The sequence below is a fragment of the Pygoscelis adeliae genome, unplaced genomic scaffold (genome assembly GCF_000699105.1).
Source record: "Pygoscelis adeliae isolate BGI_AS28 unplaced genomic scaffold, ASM69910v1 Scaffold632, whole genome shotgun sequence".
NCBI lineage: Eukaryota > Metazoa > Chordata > Aves > Sphenisciformes > Spheniscidae > Pygoscelis > Pygoscelis adeliae.
In genome coordinates this window covers 434,900-450,326 of record NW_008824227.1, presented here as the reverse complement: position 1 = coordinate 450,326, position 15,427 = coordinate 434,900, and the positions used below count along the sequence as shown (strand labels likewise).

Sequence of the window (15,427 nt, the reverse complement as noted above, 5' to 3'; positions counted from 1 at the left end):
AAAACAAGCTAATGGTGTTTTTTTATTTTGTGCACAAGATGCTCCATGTGGCAGCACTTGGTCTCTGGTAAAGCTCTAAGAGACTTATGGGTCTTCAGTGTAATTGTAGAACAATTTGATCTGTCCACAAAGATCCATAAAATGGGATATCTGTACATGGTAAGCACTGATACCTTTTTATGAAGAGTTGCCAGTGCTAAACCTGTGATCTTTCTCCAGGTTTAGTAAAATCTGGGCTTGTACTGAAGATCTATATCATGGTATTTTTCTCAACCCTGGGTGCAATTGCACTGTCACTTTTGTTTTGAAGGAAAAGCTACTGAAATTGGAAGATAATGTTCTATCTAGTTTCATATATGTATTAATAAGTTTTGTTAGTTATGCTTATCAAATAAAATGGGTGTAATATTCTCATTCTCTCTTTTTCAGGACTATGTCCAGAATGTTCCTACAAACTAAACTTTCATCACCGGTAATGAAATATTTTTAAAATATGGGGGCTGAATTATTGATAGATTACAGTTATGGTGAACAACAAACTTGTTGGGGAGGACTTCAGCTAGATGATTAGGAACTTCATTTATGCTGAAATAGATTCTGTTCTGGAGTTCTTATAAAGTCACTGGTTTGACACTGTTGAGAGTTAGATATTGTTGTGCTAAGGAAAGTACAAACCCCCTCAAACTGGAAGAATCCCATCCCCACCCCCACGAAAGTTTCCTTTGCTTAATTTCAGCCCAGTGATTATTTTTCTTTTCTGAAAGTTTATGCAAAACACTGTCTTTTTTAGTTTCCCTCTTGCTGTGTTTAAGAGATGGATTGCTTTTCCTTTTCTTAGAAATAGTGGTTTTGTGCGTGAGTCAAGTGACTGTGCTTTGAAATTTTGAATTTGAGTATTTGTTCTTCTTTGAGAATCACTTATTAATAGGAGAGAAAAACAGTGAATTTTAAACCCGTAAAATGTGTGTGTGTTAAGATTTTATTTGATTTTTATTATTATCTATTATCTTACTGAATTCCACAACTATTGATGCTCAGTTTTTATGATTTTCTGAATCTCGATGTGGCATTAACTTAGTTGCATGGCTCAGTAATTAAGCCGTATGCTGAAAAGCATATGGAAGGGAAACCTTTGAGCTAGGAAATGATTTCTTTTTTAAAGTAACGCAAATCAAAGGTGCATCTAGATGGATCTATGCATGATAGTTAATTAATCCATTTTAAAAGTTAATTCATATTCAATTTCATTAAAGCACTATTGTGGGCACATATTAAGAAGGAGAATTAACCAACAGTTTAGTTTTATTTGTCTTGCTTCTTTTTGGAACTAAAATTGTAAAACCACTTGAATTCAGAATAAGCACGGTCAAACATATTCTCTTTGTCAACTGCAGAGTAATACTTATTTTGAAACAATTTTAGTAACAACTTTGTGCAAAGAAGCAGGAAAAAGTTAGCCTATGTTCATACAATAAGCCTATATAAGTAATGCTGAAAATAAAATACATGGGTTGTTGGTCTGCAGCAGGTTCTTAGGCTTGAGATTCTTCTACCTCAGGTTTTGCCGCTATCAAATACAAAAATATATTTAAAAACCAGTATTAACTGTGTTTTTCTCATTACATATATACAAAATCGTTTGCTAAAAGAAAAAATAAGATTTCAATATAAATAAGAATTTGGCATGTTATAAAATTATTTTCTGTATTTAATCTTTGATTTCCAATTCACTGGTTTTGTTGCCTGCATCAGTGTCATTTTAGCAGCTTTAGCATTTCCTGTCCTTTGTCTTTAGCTATAGAGCTCTAGTGTTTCTATAGCACTTTTCATTTTAACTAAATTAATTTTGAGTTTAACTAGTGGTAGGTTTCCGAAAAAATGAAACTGTTTGACTGAATTAAATACTTAAGATTTACTGTTGCTTGAGGAGTACATATAATAGAGGTGTACGTTCATTTTTTTCAAAGGAGGAAAGAAGTCAAAGCACACAAGAAAAGAGGCACAGCTGTACCGAACTCCAATGAGCCAAAAGTTAAGAAGACAAAATTATCTTGTTCAGAAAAAAAGTCAAAAAAAAAGACCCATAAAGGTAAATTTAAATTTTAGACCTTCAATTTTTAAAATATTCAAATACATTAGTTGAATCTTAGTTTTGCTGTAGCTACATATGTAGAGATATAGATGTATAATTATGTATAAATATAGATATGTAACTTTCTTGACTTTGTAACACAGGTAGTCAAAAAGATACATTTCTTAGGTAAAATTTCCTAGGTGCACAAAAAAGATAAATTTGGAGGAAAAAAAAAATATTTCTTATATTTTACAGAGAGGGAAAGCCTTTTAGAAAATATGCATTGCAAGGAAAATTTGTCCAAGAATTGGACATTGCATACCAGAAAGGGTTGTGAAGTATTTAATTCCTTGAGGCTTTGGGGTTGAAAGTCTTTTGGAAATGTTAGATAACCTTTTTACACCACAGATCTTGGGATAACGTATTTGAGCTCAAACTGATGACCTTTGAACTCATGCAAAAAAAATCTTTTAACTTTAGTGTTTGCTTGCTTTCTTTGAACGTATGGTGTGTGCGTGCATGTGCACATGTTTATGTGTAATATATTGTGATAGAAATATCCTTGTAAACAATTTAAGATAATGAATAAAACTTAAGATACGCTTACTATTTTTTAAATGGTGTTTATTTCCAGATCAGGTTTCTTCAGAAGATTCAGATAATTCTGATAAAGGTAAAGTATTTGAATATCTTCTGCATTTTATGTTTTTGTAATAAGTTGTATTATTTCATGGTCATTTGTCATTGGTCTTAGTTTTATTCGCTGGCAGTTTTAATATTTTATAAGATGATAAGAATGCTGCGTGAAAACAAGCAGAGATCTGAAAGATCAAAACAATTACTTACAAATTCTTGGAGAAAAACTGTAAGGAATTTTAAGAAGGTAATCTTTTAAGTTTAAGTAAGGAATAAAAATGCGGGCAGATAACAGAATGGAAATAATCAGAAAAATGAGAGGTCACGTTGTTCCAGAAAAGAGTAGAGGGTGCAAAAATAGGTACATTGTTCATAATTGCATGGGTCCAGGTATGCAAATAGGTGCTGTGTAATGTGTGCTGGGTAAAGAAAGTACTTTTCCGATATAGTAACTACTACATTTCTTTTCAGGGAATTATACAAATATGTACTGTACTCAAAAAATTACTAGATTTTAAATAAATCCTAGGCTTTAACTAAAGTCTTTTCCAGCTACCACCTGTAGTACCTCAGAGACCTGCTTGTTGCGGGTGGAGGCACTCAGTGACTCTTTAGACACTGGTTGTCTCTGCGTCTCAGTAATTCCAGTCCCCAGTTTCTTTTTTGATGAAACAAGCCCCATCTCCTGGTCATGCCAATTCTTGCTGCAGACTGTCTAGAAGGGATTAAGTGTTTCTACTGATCGCTCTGCTGTGCTATACATTTTTAGGAATGTCCTCCGCACCTACATTTTCCCAGCTGGATACAGGAAGACCTGAAGCGGTTTACTTACGACATAGACCATGCCCTAAGTCTCTGTTTTGTCAGGAAAGCTCTATTGGAAGATTGGGGGTGTTTTAGGTCAGGGCATATTTCTGATAACGAGATTTTTTTTTTGGGTTTTCACTCCTTCTGTATACTTACAGAAAACAGTTATGCAGTAATCCATGTTTTCTGACAATTTCACTGATAAGTTACAATTGATAAAAGTTGTCATTCAAGGAGAAGTAAAGTAATTGATTCATTTAATATCATGAGTTGAAACTGTATTGTAATTCTGGGTTTGTGATTATAAACCCTTAATTTTAGGAGCAAAGTGCTATGCTGCTGTTGTGTCAAGATCAGTGTTTTGACATGATTGTTGTTATGTTTGGCCAAAATATTAGTTCATGATATCTAAGTCTTTTTGATGCTGTATTGAATAATATTGGAAAATGTTTTCATTTTTACTTACGCAGAGTAAAGTATTCTTTTTATTCTCATGGTTACAATTAAACGTTGCTCCTAGCATTATACCATCTAAAGAAAAAAAAAGATAAATTATTTTAAAATTTATTTCATAAGCACTTTAAATTTTTTAACAAATTCAGATAACAGCGATGCACAAGATGGTCCTTCAGATGCTGACTTTTGGAAAGGTGCTCTACAAGAAGCAGATGAAAAATCACGGTCAGTTTGATCTAGTGAACTTGTAGCTAGTAAAACATACTGTGTCCATTCAGAACTGAAAAGGCAGAGGTTTTTTCCTGAGTGTTTTAATGAATGTTCTGACATTTAAAATTATGTCAGATCCCCTTCCATGTAGTGAACGTAAGAATGTTTCTTTTAAAGAGGAGATATACACGACACTGGAGGGGAAACCTTTGTCAAGCCACTACTGTGCCACTGCTGTCTTACCCCCTACCATACCATTAACTATCTTAGAAGTAAATCCTAAGTCAACTCACTGCTGTTGCACATAAGGGGAAATGTGGAGGGTATTGGAAAGTATTGAGTAAGTCAAAATGGTCTATACCAGCTACAAATTCTAATCAGAAGTCTGCTGAATCTTTTTCATATGAAGATTATCTCCTAGATACAGATCCAAAGCAGAACTTTCTTTGACTTCTTTTTTTTTTTTTTTTTACAGGGAGGAGGAGTTTGATGAGTATTTTCAAGACTTGTTTCTCTGAAACTTGAAATTGATCTAGGCTGATTTTCTTCATGAATTGTTAAGATGGAAGTCTGGAAATCGAGTCATAATAAGGGACCAGAGACCTCTTTCTGCCAGCATACCTTTTCTACAGTCACTTGTATGGACCATCTCAGTAGATTATCTTTGTAGAAGGCTTCAGGTCTAAAAACTTTCTTTTTATTGTGGTAGGCTCTATACTCGTGAAATAAGAGAAATAATTTTTTCAGTTCAGTGCAAAAGAGAGATGGCACCCAAACTTAAAAGTAGGAAGGATGTAAACAAACAAGAATATAGTTTATTGACATTACATTAAGGAAGCTGGCTGCTTTTTATTTCATCCCAAACTTCAGTTATTGTCAGATTTTTGTAAAGGGGCATTTTGGAAGATTCTGTTATTAGTTTAAAGCCATACACTTTAATATATTCATATTTCTAATTTATTAAACAAGAGTTAATAGCCTTAAATGTATCGGTCATGTAGACTTTTAATATTCAAGTATGAGTGTCTGTAAGTATTTTCAAATGCTATTGGAGAAGTTCCATTTTTATCAAATACGTATTTTGCTTGAATTAAGTAAACCATATCTGAAATGTCTCCCCTACTCCTTAGAAAAGTTTCGTTCATTGTGACTTTGTTTTAAACTTTAGTTATAATATGATGTGACTGATAATTCCACTTACAAAAATCTGGTTGGTTGGTGAAATTTTTGATGTAAAAAATAAAGTGTATGGCTTTCTACTGGAGATGTACATGCGACTTGTATGTTATCTATGGTTTCTGATCTCCTTAACATTGATTGAATGTTAATCCTTCTTTAAAGTGTAATCCTAAATTTACAAGTAAAGAATGTATACTGCTTGAGAAACTTACTGGATTCATCTTCATCTTCAAATTGCAACACAACTTTAAACATTCTTTATTTTATGTTTCCAAAGAAACAGTCTGCACATGAATAGTTACAATGGTTATTTTCTTTGTCGGATGAAAATTACTTTAGATATAAAGGACAAACTTTTTTTAAAATAAATGTTCATGTTAATCTGAGGAAAGTTAATGTTGTATAAAATATATTTTTGATAAGTACTTCCCACTGTAGATATATTTATAGAAAGTATTTATAATAAGTATTTGATGTGGAAAATGTAACAGCAGAGGTGGTTGCAGTGTATTTATGAACATTTTACATGCACTCATATGAATAAGTTGAGAACTCTTATTTACAAGTATTACTTAACAATAATTACATTTTAAACAGTTTGTACTTACATAATAGATGACAGTACAAGGACATATTTAGGGTGTCCTTGAGTAAGAAATAAATGTAGCCTTGCACGAAGGCTTCTTTAGGTAAGAAGGTAGGTTTAAAGGTTAATTCTCTGTCATCTTGCAAGCTTGGTTGAGAGTCAAATCCAATCTGCAGCAATCTGCTTACATGTATGCAACTTGCCCGAAGGGGCTTTTGTCAAACATGTTGCTATATTTGTTGCTTCCAGTATTGTATATTATGTGTTCTGGATAACTAACTCCTCTTTGGGTCTTCAAAATAGAGTTGTGAAATAGTACAGTATACATATTAAATACATAATTTAATACAGTTTGAATAAAATTACATGATTAAACAACCTTGAAATAGCTTTCTTTAGTATCTGCATTTAATACAGGAAATAATACATGATACCCAGTTTTATGGCATAACTAAGTTTGCGTAAAGTATTTGGCCCATTTATAAATAAGGGTGTAATAAGTGGGAATTTTTTTGTGGATTCCTTTCATTTTGGGTAATAGTTGTACACAGTATCTATGTTCGTAGAGCGTTCTTAGAGAGGTGGATATAACATGGCAAATAATTCAATCGTTCTCCCTTCTCTGGCTGCTGAGGGCCCTTCAGAGAAAAAAAGAAGTATTGGCTCTGCTTTCTTTAAAGGGGGAAGAAAAGTGGCAGGATTGAGTCTGCATGTCAAACTTGTTTGTTGTGGGAACTGCATTTGACATCCATCTACTCTTAGATTTGGAACTGGTTCCAGTGAATACTCAGATCCATGCGTAATATACTAGCCATTTTCCTTCCTTCATCCGCAGGAGGAGTCGGCTTCATGAGACCTGAGTAGAAGGTATGGAGCGGACTTTGTCATTCTCAAGAACAGAAGGTTTTGGTAGGGAGATCGTTGTTTATGAAGAGCTAGTTTGTGTGCAGTCTGTCGTCTTGGTTGTAGAAAGGGAGGTAGTGTGAATTCTGATGTGCTCTACTTCTGCTGTCCTCTCCCTCCCAAGGTTAAATTGGTGGCAGTTCATTGGTTTTCAAATACTGTCATTTACTGCATTTTAAAAAAGGTGCATTGGAAGTACATGAGCCTTTTAAAATGCCTTTGAATGTAGATCCTGCTGTAGATATACTGGTATAGGTATCTTAGTAAACTCTTACTTGTATGCAAAGTGTGATGTTTACGGTCTGCCTTTTTAGATTTTTACAATAAAAGGTGGTCAGTTTAGGAACTGTGGGTAGGGCCATTTGCACATGGGCAAAAGAGTGGTTTCTCTGAGCTATGGCTACGATTTACAGGTTTATCCTTAGTAGTTTTGAAAAAATACTGTGTACCACAGACCTGCTTTTGATACATGTGAGCCAGGGAATTGCGTTGAGCATTCCTAAAGTGAAGGAGATGTTTACTCTAGAACTTCATATAGTATTGAGAATGAAGGAAAAGGACAATTCCAGATTAAGGAAATACACATAATATAAAAATCTAAATATACAAGTTACGAAAATTGCAATTTTTTGTTTGAATTGTACATGTTAGATTTCATATAGTAATTTCATATAAGATCTGTCAGAATTTTTTTTTTTCTGGACAGTGCAGAAGTTACATATTTTAATAAAAATACTGTATATAAATTGAGTGACATGAAAAAATATCTAGAGCACACAGTTAACTCATTTTGCACCATTATTTTTTCTTTTAATTTTCCAGTTTTTAATTGTAACTGTTTGTTTACTCCATTAAAAATTATTTCCAGCAAATGGCAAGTGTTTAAGAGAATTGTTAAGAGATTGATCTATACTATTCTATGCGAAGCAGAAATCCACTGGGGCTCATTGAAGTTCTTTGTAGATGTCTTTTCTGTAGCAGAAACAGTGTCTGAGACAAAGAACTACAAAATTATACATGTTTTGGATTTTCCGTCCTCTCCACTTCCGCCACCACCTCCAGCTGCATTTTCAGCTAAAAAACAGAGAAGGAAAGTGAATATTTTCTGTTAATTTTAGCTGCTCTAATTTCTTGTTAAAAAGGCGTTGCTTTTATGATATGCATATGATGTGTGTTTTGACCTTCTGAAAATTGAATGTGCTTTCACTATTTGTCTGGGAAAATGGAATAAGAAACAATAACACATGCTATATATACCTATGTGTATATAGTGTAGCAGTTGATACCAACATTTCTCAAAGGACCAAACACACTGAACCACTCTTACTGGAAAGCTCCGGTTGTTAAATATATATAACTCTGTCCCACACATACAAAACTGAGGTATGCAAGCCATGCAAAAGAAATAAACTGTTGGATCAATCTAATCTGTGAATCTATTTTTGAAGCAGATGATACAAAAACTTTAATGTGACCTAATTGCATAAGCTTTTATCCAACCCTACATGAATCCCTTTGTAATTACAAATTGAGAGACGCTTTTTACGTTTCTTATCTATAGCTACTGATTCTGTTACTGTCTCTCTCAAATGATTCCACAGATGTTCACTGGTCATAGTTAAGATTCTTTCAATGTAATAAATTGCGTTTTCAGGTTCATTTAAGGTAAGATACCAATATTAGAATTAAAACTTACATTTGAAAGCTGTGGATCACCATGTTACTAGGTCATTTTCGACCCTTTCCACCTGCATTGAAACACGTCACATAATCAGTGTCCTACCCTCTGTAATTTGTGGATATAATCAACACTATGTTACTAACTATGTATTTTATTTTCTTAGTTTAATACTGTATTCTGTTTTAGTTTCCGTTCTGAACTTTCCACTGTAGTGGTTCAGCAAATATGTTTATTTTGTTTTCTGTCTACTGAATGGCGAAGAATACCCAGGTCAGTGTGATCTAGAGAAACCACTGTGGTTCAGCATGTATCAAATTATTGTTTGTATGAACTGACTTAACAAACCCATATATTTACATGGCCTTGATTTGAGAGTGTCAGATCTGTTCTTCACAAATGTGCATGGCCTCATTCCAGTGCACATTTAAAAAGATGCAAAATAATTCACTTACATTTTGTGATACCAAATGCAAAGGTCAGATCCTTAGCTCCTGCAAATCAGTCTGTCCATGCTTGCCTGTGTAAGGTTCCTTGTGGGAAATCACTTCTTTCCTTAAGCCAGTGACTAAGTGATTCCAAAATACCAATGATGTAGGATGGTCCTAACTTCAAGTGGGAGTAGAAATACCTGAGTCTTCCTAAATGTATAATTTAATTTTTACTTAAGAACCTTATGCTTAAGGGCATAGGATCAGACTTTAGTAACTATACTCTTTGCCAAGACAGCAAATGTATAAGGAGGTTTGTGTGTAGGTCCTGGGTTGATTTGTTTTGTCTTGCTGCTATTTCTGTGAAGTTCAGATGCTTACATTCCAGTGTAAGGAAAGAGTACTTTGTTCATACTCACAACCCGCTAAATCTCAGCAATAAATTAATCTTAAATAAATAAGATTATATGATTACTTGCAAAAAAGTGCCTTTAAAAATAAATTTGGGAGACAATGGGGTGGGCATAATTTCTGTGAAAGTGTGTGTGAGTGGTATCACAGTGTGAGCAGGCCAAAATATTTCTTGTAATTTTATTATGATAATAATGTTTGACTCATTTTATTAAGCTTCTCTTTCAAAAATCTGCTTTGATTAAATTATGTAACTTACAGTACTCTTTTAACCACTTTGCAACAACATTTTTTTTTTATATTAGCCTAGTATAATTTCTTTTACGAGCCAATAACTCTCTAGTTCCACTTCACACTCTGACAGTAACTTGGTGGGTGGCCTCGAGTAGCCTCTCTTTTGTGTGAAATGTGAAGAATACTCACCTATTTCCCACAGACACCGATTAACAAATAAATTATTCAGTACTATTTTATGTTTTAAAGAAGTGAAACACACGCTTAGAGCAAACTAACTTTTCTTCTTCGAACCAGCTGACAATAAATCATTCTGTAGTAATCACACGTGTTTTTGTTTTAATCTCTGAACCTTTTCAGTCATCTCAGCTGATTGGCAGAGCTGTTGACCTGCTGTTCCACATGCAATACAGAGTAAAAATAACTGACTCATTTCACTCTTACACTTGAGTGATAGGTTCTCAGTTTCTATAAAATAAGATTCTCTTCTAGGTTATCAGAGGCAGAACCGTACTTTCAGTTTTAGGACTTGGGCTGTCTTAGGAAGGTTAGTGTTAAATTTGTAATATGAGAGAGTGTATTTCAGCCAAGAAACTGATGGTAGGGAACTAGAGCCAAAAGCTTTATCTTGAACTTGGAAGAGAAGTGGGGATTTGCGCTGCTTTTTTTATGTTCCAAATGCACACTATCCATTCCCATCTCTTTTCCTTATGCTTTTCATTTTCAACTTAAACAAAGCAGCTGAATACATTTGGGGCTGATGCCACACAGAATTTTGATACATCTCTATTATTTCAGGTGATTGCAGCATTTACAGATAAATGTTTAATTACATTCAGTTTTAAGTCTTAAGACAGAAGAAATTTTACTTTCCTTTCACTTTTGTGATGGTCATATTTTCTATAATTCTGCAGTTTAGAAAATGAGGTCAGTGTACTGGATTTGTGTAATCTTTAAAGGTTACTCCTCTTCCAAGTAAAGATAACACTAATTTGGCTAATTCAGAACTTGCGTACCATTAGCATAACGTTTAATAGAATATTGCACAAGTGCACTGCATGTGTGAATTTGACAGAGAGGGAGAATATGTTGACTGCCTTACAAATATATATAAATGAAAACCTTAGAAGTTACTTAACCTTTTTTGGCAGCTGCTTCTTCTTCCTTTTTCTTTTGTTCCTCAATAACTTTAACCTTCTCTTCATATTCATCAGCTCGTGTTTTCCATTCAACCCTGTTGTTTTGAAGACCATCAAACATAGGTGCAATTTCCTTGTGAAACCTTGAGAATTCCTATACAAACAATTTAAATTAGTAAATTAGAAATTTGTAAACACTGATGATTTTGCAGTCTGAATTTGTGGAAATACTGCTGCTTGCAGAGAAAACTAACTTCCATGTTTCTATTAAATCTAATTCAGTATGTATGCTAGATTAAATAATTTTATTTGATTTAACATTTTTTTCAAGCACTTGTTCCATCTCTGGTAGTGGGTTTTCTGTAGAAGAGAAAAAAAATTAACAGAAATAGTGTGAGTACCTGCTGGTGCACATTCGAAAGCATGTTCTTGGCCATGCAGTGGTGGCATATTATTGGAAATACCATGTTGGGATAATAATACCCTATTGTGCACATAGTCAGTTAGAAAAGATCTGAATTATATACTGCACATTTTAGTATCTTCCCTAATCCCACATTTGATAGTCTGAGTCATATAATAAAATTATGACTATGATACATGATATTTTATCATATTATTATCAGTATCAGGATATAATTAAAAAGTCTAGTATCCTATAGTATATTCCAAGCAGATGGGGGTGTATCTGAAGATGTTAAAATATTACATGCGTAATATGCAAAAAAATGTCAGCATGACATTTTGGGATATTATTAAAAGCCAGACAGGGATTAATAATGTTGGCATTTCAGTGCCTTACAGAAGATACAGAATATCTGTATTTCCAGAATATTGCAGGTTTCCTATTCCCTTTGCTCTACTATTAACTGCTTTCTGTAACCATCCACACGTTGCATACTTATATTAAATGGGACTGTGAAGAGCGAGACTGGGCTTCCTAACTCGGTCTTTCAAGGTAGTAACAAAACCTCAGTGCCCTCAAGTTTCACCGAGATCTTCACTTTTTATGAATTTGCTTCACATCTCCTGAATTTGCTTTGTGGGAGCAATTCTTCTGTGTAACAAAAAATTGAAAAATTGTGGCGGCTGTGATAGTTGATTACCCTGTGACCAAAAGTCCTGCTGCTGTCTAGAATTTTTTAACTGCAGCAGTTTGTCACTAATTGTGCCATCAGAACTGCTGCAGTGGGAAAACAAAAAAAATTAATTCTTACCTTGTACACAAATGTACACACAAAATCTATGAAACCAACTTGAAGCTTAGGTAGTTCATCTCCTTTGTTTCTGTCCATCATAGGCTAGAACAGAATAGCAGTAATTTAGATTATGTAGATATCATGCTTGTTGGTATAATGATCTAGTAAGCATCATGGACCATTATCTATTCAATGTTTTAATAACAGTTAATATTGCTTAACACAATTAAATTATTTAGTACTTACAATTGGTTGTTGCTGTAGCACAGTTCGTTCCAGGTCACCTTGCTCCCAGAATTCATTTGCAACCATGAGGGCAACCTGAATAATCACAATTCAGTGGAAGTGTCAGCAGAAAGCAGTAAATTTAAATAAATAAATAAAAGAACACGGCTTTCCAGAAAATGTGAAAATGTTGATTAACCAAGAACTGGCATATTACTGTTTACTACTTAACAATTACTACTAACTTCCCTTCCACAAAGAGAAGACTGATTTCTTGCTAGCTGTGTTCTCTCTTGAGTAGTTTAAAAAGTTCACCAGAAATAGGGAGTTTTGGTCAAACACAATAGAACTCCACTCTTTAATCCCTGTAGAGATAGTCAAGCACTTCTTTCAAAAATTATAGATACCCTCTGGTGTACTTAGGCTTTTTCCAGCAAATTATCTCTACCAATATTCTGGTGCATGCTGAGTAAATGATAGATTATTGTCAACAGGAACAAGACAGTATTCGCAACATAACAGAATCTTCTAGTACCTGTAATGTGTCTTACTTAGAAGGCTCCACAAGCATCTTGCAATTCTATTTTGATTATGCGTTGTTAAAACCTATTCCTGTAAGGCTAAGTGAGGAGCTTCAGCGTGATGGTCAGTAAGTACTGAAGTACTTGAAGTACTTATGTACAAAGCAGTGTCACACTGTATTACAGAATTTATTTTTAGCATGTTTAAGCTACTTTGAAATGGCACCAAGATCTACAGAATAGACACAATTAATTCAAATTATACTGTTGTTAAGTCTGTGCCTTAAAAATACCTGAAAAATAGCAAAAGTTGGATAGCAGAAAAATAACTGCGTAATATTTAAGGGTAGCTAGAACAGCTGACAGAATCAGGGATGCCAGTTTTAGCTGAAGGACAAATAGAGAAGGGTGGATCAATTGCAGAGTGGTTGGGGAGAGGCATCGTGGAACCCTTACACTCCCAGTGACAGAAAAACAGGTTGTTTTCTGGAAGCACAGGTGGGTGCAGATACTTAAATATCTATGAAATTATAATAAGTAATTTTTTTTTTTAATTATCATGCACCAAATAGGCAGTAAAACAGATAGCAAATGCAGTATTGTCTGTTCGAAAAGTACCTACCTTACTTTGCACTTCCCAAGGCTTGGTTATAGCAGACAGGTCACATCCAGTCATCATCATAGCCCTTTGAAAGCACAAAACAAAACAGGACTATAGTTAGGATGGTGATAGAAAAAAAAAGTCTAGTTTTTTTAAGGAAATTAGGTACCTAAGATGCAGATGGATGCACATTTTGCACACTTTGAGAAGATTGTAGGCATCCATTTCTAATTTAAAATCATGATTATGCTCATTATCGGACAATAACACCAAGTCTTAATTTACACGTTTAGGTGCCCAAATTCTTTTAAAATCTGGACCTAGATAACTGATTGAATAAAAAATAAAATATTAGCCACCTACATGATGACTTCTTTTTTGGTTGGGTCAATAGATATATATTTAATTGCCTCCTCTTCTGTTTCCATTTTTTCAATTGCGTCCACAATCTTTTGAAACATAGTTCTTTTCCTGTTAAAACATACCAATAAACCATATATAGTTCCTGCATTAAAAATGAAATAGAAAACCATATTTCTGATATTTATGCTTTTCCAAAGTAGTATCCTAGTCATAGTAGTACCAGAGTGACACTTTCTTCCTGTTGAACTCAAACTTTTCGGGTAACCTAGCACATTTAGATTTTGCTATATACCACTGACAGGTAAAGTATTTATGTCAGAATTCCTGACAAAGAAACAAATAACCAATTTCCTAACTCTTCAAATTAAACTGTTTGGGGTGACATTCTTATTTCTTTAGTATTATGTTTGTTACTTCCTGTAACATAATGAATTGGGAAAAGTGAAGCAAATACTAATAAATGTTCTTCTACTCCCTCCCCTCAAAAATCCAAAGAAGCACTAAGACGTGACTGAGAAGAACTTTAAAAGACATAAAGGTGTCTTGCTATTGCTTAATAAATCTCTTAATTTCCATTTAGAATGAATGAAATAATGGAATTACTGTTCACTAAAATTTAATAACTGCTGTTGAGCAATTCACTGAATTGTTTCCTGTCTCCTGGCTTTAAATTGTCCCAGCCATAAGACATCTTTATCAATGATCTGGATGAGGGGATCGAGTGCACCCTCAGTAAGTTTGCAGATGACACCAAGTTGGGCGGCAGTGTTGATCTGCTGGAGGGTAGGAAGGCTCTGCAGAGGGACCTGGACAGGCTGGATCGATGGGCCGAGGCCAACTGCATGAGATTCAACAAGGCCAAGTGCCGGGTCCTGCACTTTGGCCACAACAACCCCATGCAGCGCTACAGGCTTGGGGAAGAGTGGCTGGAAAGCTGCCTGGCGGAAAAGGACCTGGGGGTGTTGGTCGACAGCCGGCTGAACATGAGCCGGCAGTGTGCCCAGGCGGCCAAGAAGGCCAACGGCATCCTGGCCTGTATCAGAAATAGTGTGGCCAGCAGGAGCAGGGAAGTGATCGTGCCCCTGTACTCGGCACTGGTGCGGCCGCACCTCGAATACTGTGTTCAGTTTTGGGCCCCTCACTACAAGAAGGATGTTGAGATGTTGGAACGTGTCCAGAGAAGGGCAACGAGGCTGGTGAGGGGTCTGGAGAACAAGCCTTATGAGGAGCGGCTGAGGGAGCTGGGGTTGTTTAGCCTGGAGAAAAGGAGGCTGAGGGGAGACCTCATTGCTCTCTACAACTACCTGAAAGGAGGTTGTAGCGAGGTGGGTGTCGGTCTCTTCTCCCAAGTAACTGGCGAAAGGACGAGAGGAAATGGCCTCAAGTTGCGCCAGGGGAGGTTTAGATTGGATGTAAGGAAAAATTTCTTTACTGAAAGAGTAGTTAAACATTGGAACAGGCTGCCCAGGGAAGTGGTTGAGTCACCATCCCTGGAAGTATTTAAAAGAAGTGTAGATGAGGCGCTTAGGGACATGGTTTAGTGGGCATGGTGTTGTTGGGTTGATGGTTGGACTCGATGATCTTGGAGGTCTCTTCCAACCTTTAATGATTCTATGATTCTAAGTCTAAGGGTACCTTACAAGCAGCAGTCTGCTGCAGCAAGAACTGGGCCTGAGAGGCTGTGCTTGGCAGTAGATGCAGGTCTTGATATAGCATTGCTAGGCACAATTTATGGCTATAATTTTAAAATTAAAGTAATCATAGAATGGTTTGG

General features: G+C 35.2%; 2 protein-coding genes across 2 annotated transcripts in view; one reads left to right on the top strand and one right to left on the bottom strand.

Moving 5' to 3' along the window:
- Positions 1-6,432, top strand: part of FRA10AC1 (fragile site, folic acid type, rare, fra(10)(q23.3) or fra(10)(q24.2) candidate 1) — a 45,008-nt gene extending 38,576 nt beyond the window's left edge. Inside the window, exons 12-16 of the mRNA XM_009334815.1 lie at positions 430-472; positions 1,968-2,089; positions 2,709-2,747; positions 4,120-4,198; positions 4,659-6,432. Coding sequence (XP_009333090.1) covers positions 430-472; positions 1,968-2,089; positions 2,709-2,747; positions 4,120-4,198; positions 4,659-4,701 — 326 coding nt within the window. The 3' untranslated portion in view covers positions 4,702-6,432. The remainder of the gene's footprint in view (positions 1-429; positions 473-1,967; positions 2,090-2,708; positions 2,748-4,119; positions 4,199-4,658) is intronic.
- A 1,373-nt stretch (positions 6,433-7,805) lies between these two features.
- The window catches only part of PDE6C (phosphodiesterase 6C, cGMP-specific, cone, alpha prime), a 31,634-nt gene continuing 24,012 nt past the window's right edge, over positions 7,806-15,427 (bottom strand). The window contains exons 17-22 of the mRNA XM_009334808.1: positions 13,654-13,761; positions 13,312-13,375; positions 12,190-12,264; positions 11,962-12,045; positions 10,745-10,898; positions 7,806-7,925 (exon numbers count right to left, since the gene is read on the bottom strand). Of these exons, the coding sequence (XP_009333083.1) occupies positions 7,855-7,925; positions 10,745-10,898; positions 11,962-12,045; positions 12,190-12,264; positions 13,312-13,375; positions 13,654-13,761 (556 nt within the window). The 3' untranslated portion in view covers positions 7,806-7,854. The remainder of the gene's footprint in view (positions 7,926-10,744; positions 10,899-11,961; positions 12,046-12,189; positions 12,265-13,311; positions 13,376-13,653; positions 13,762-15,427) is intronic.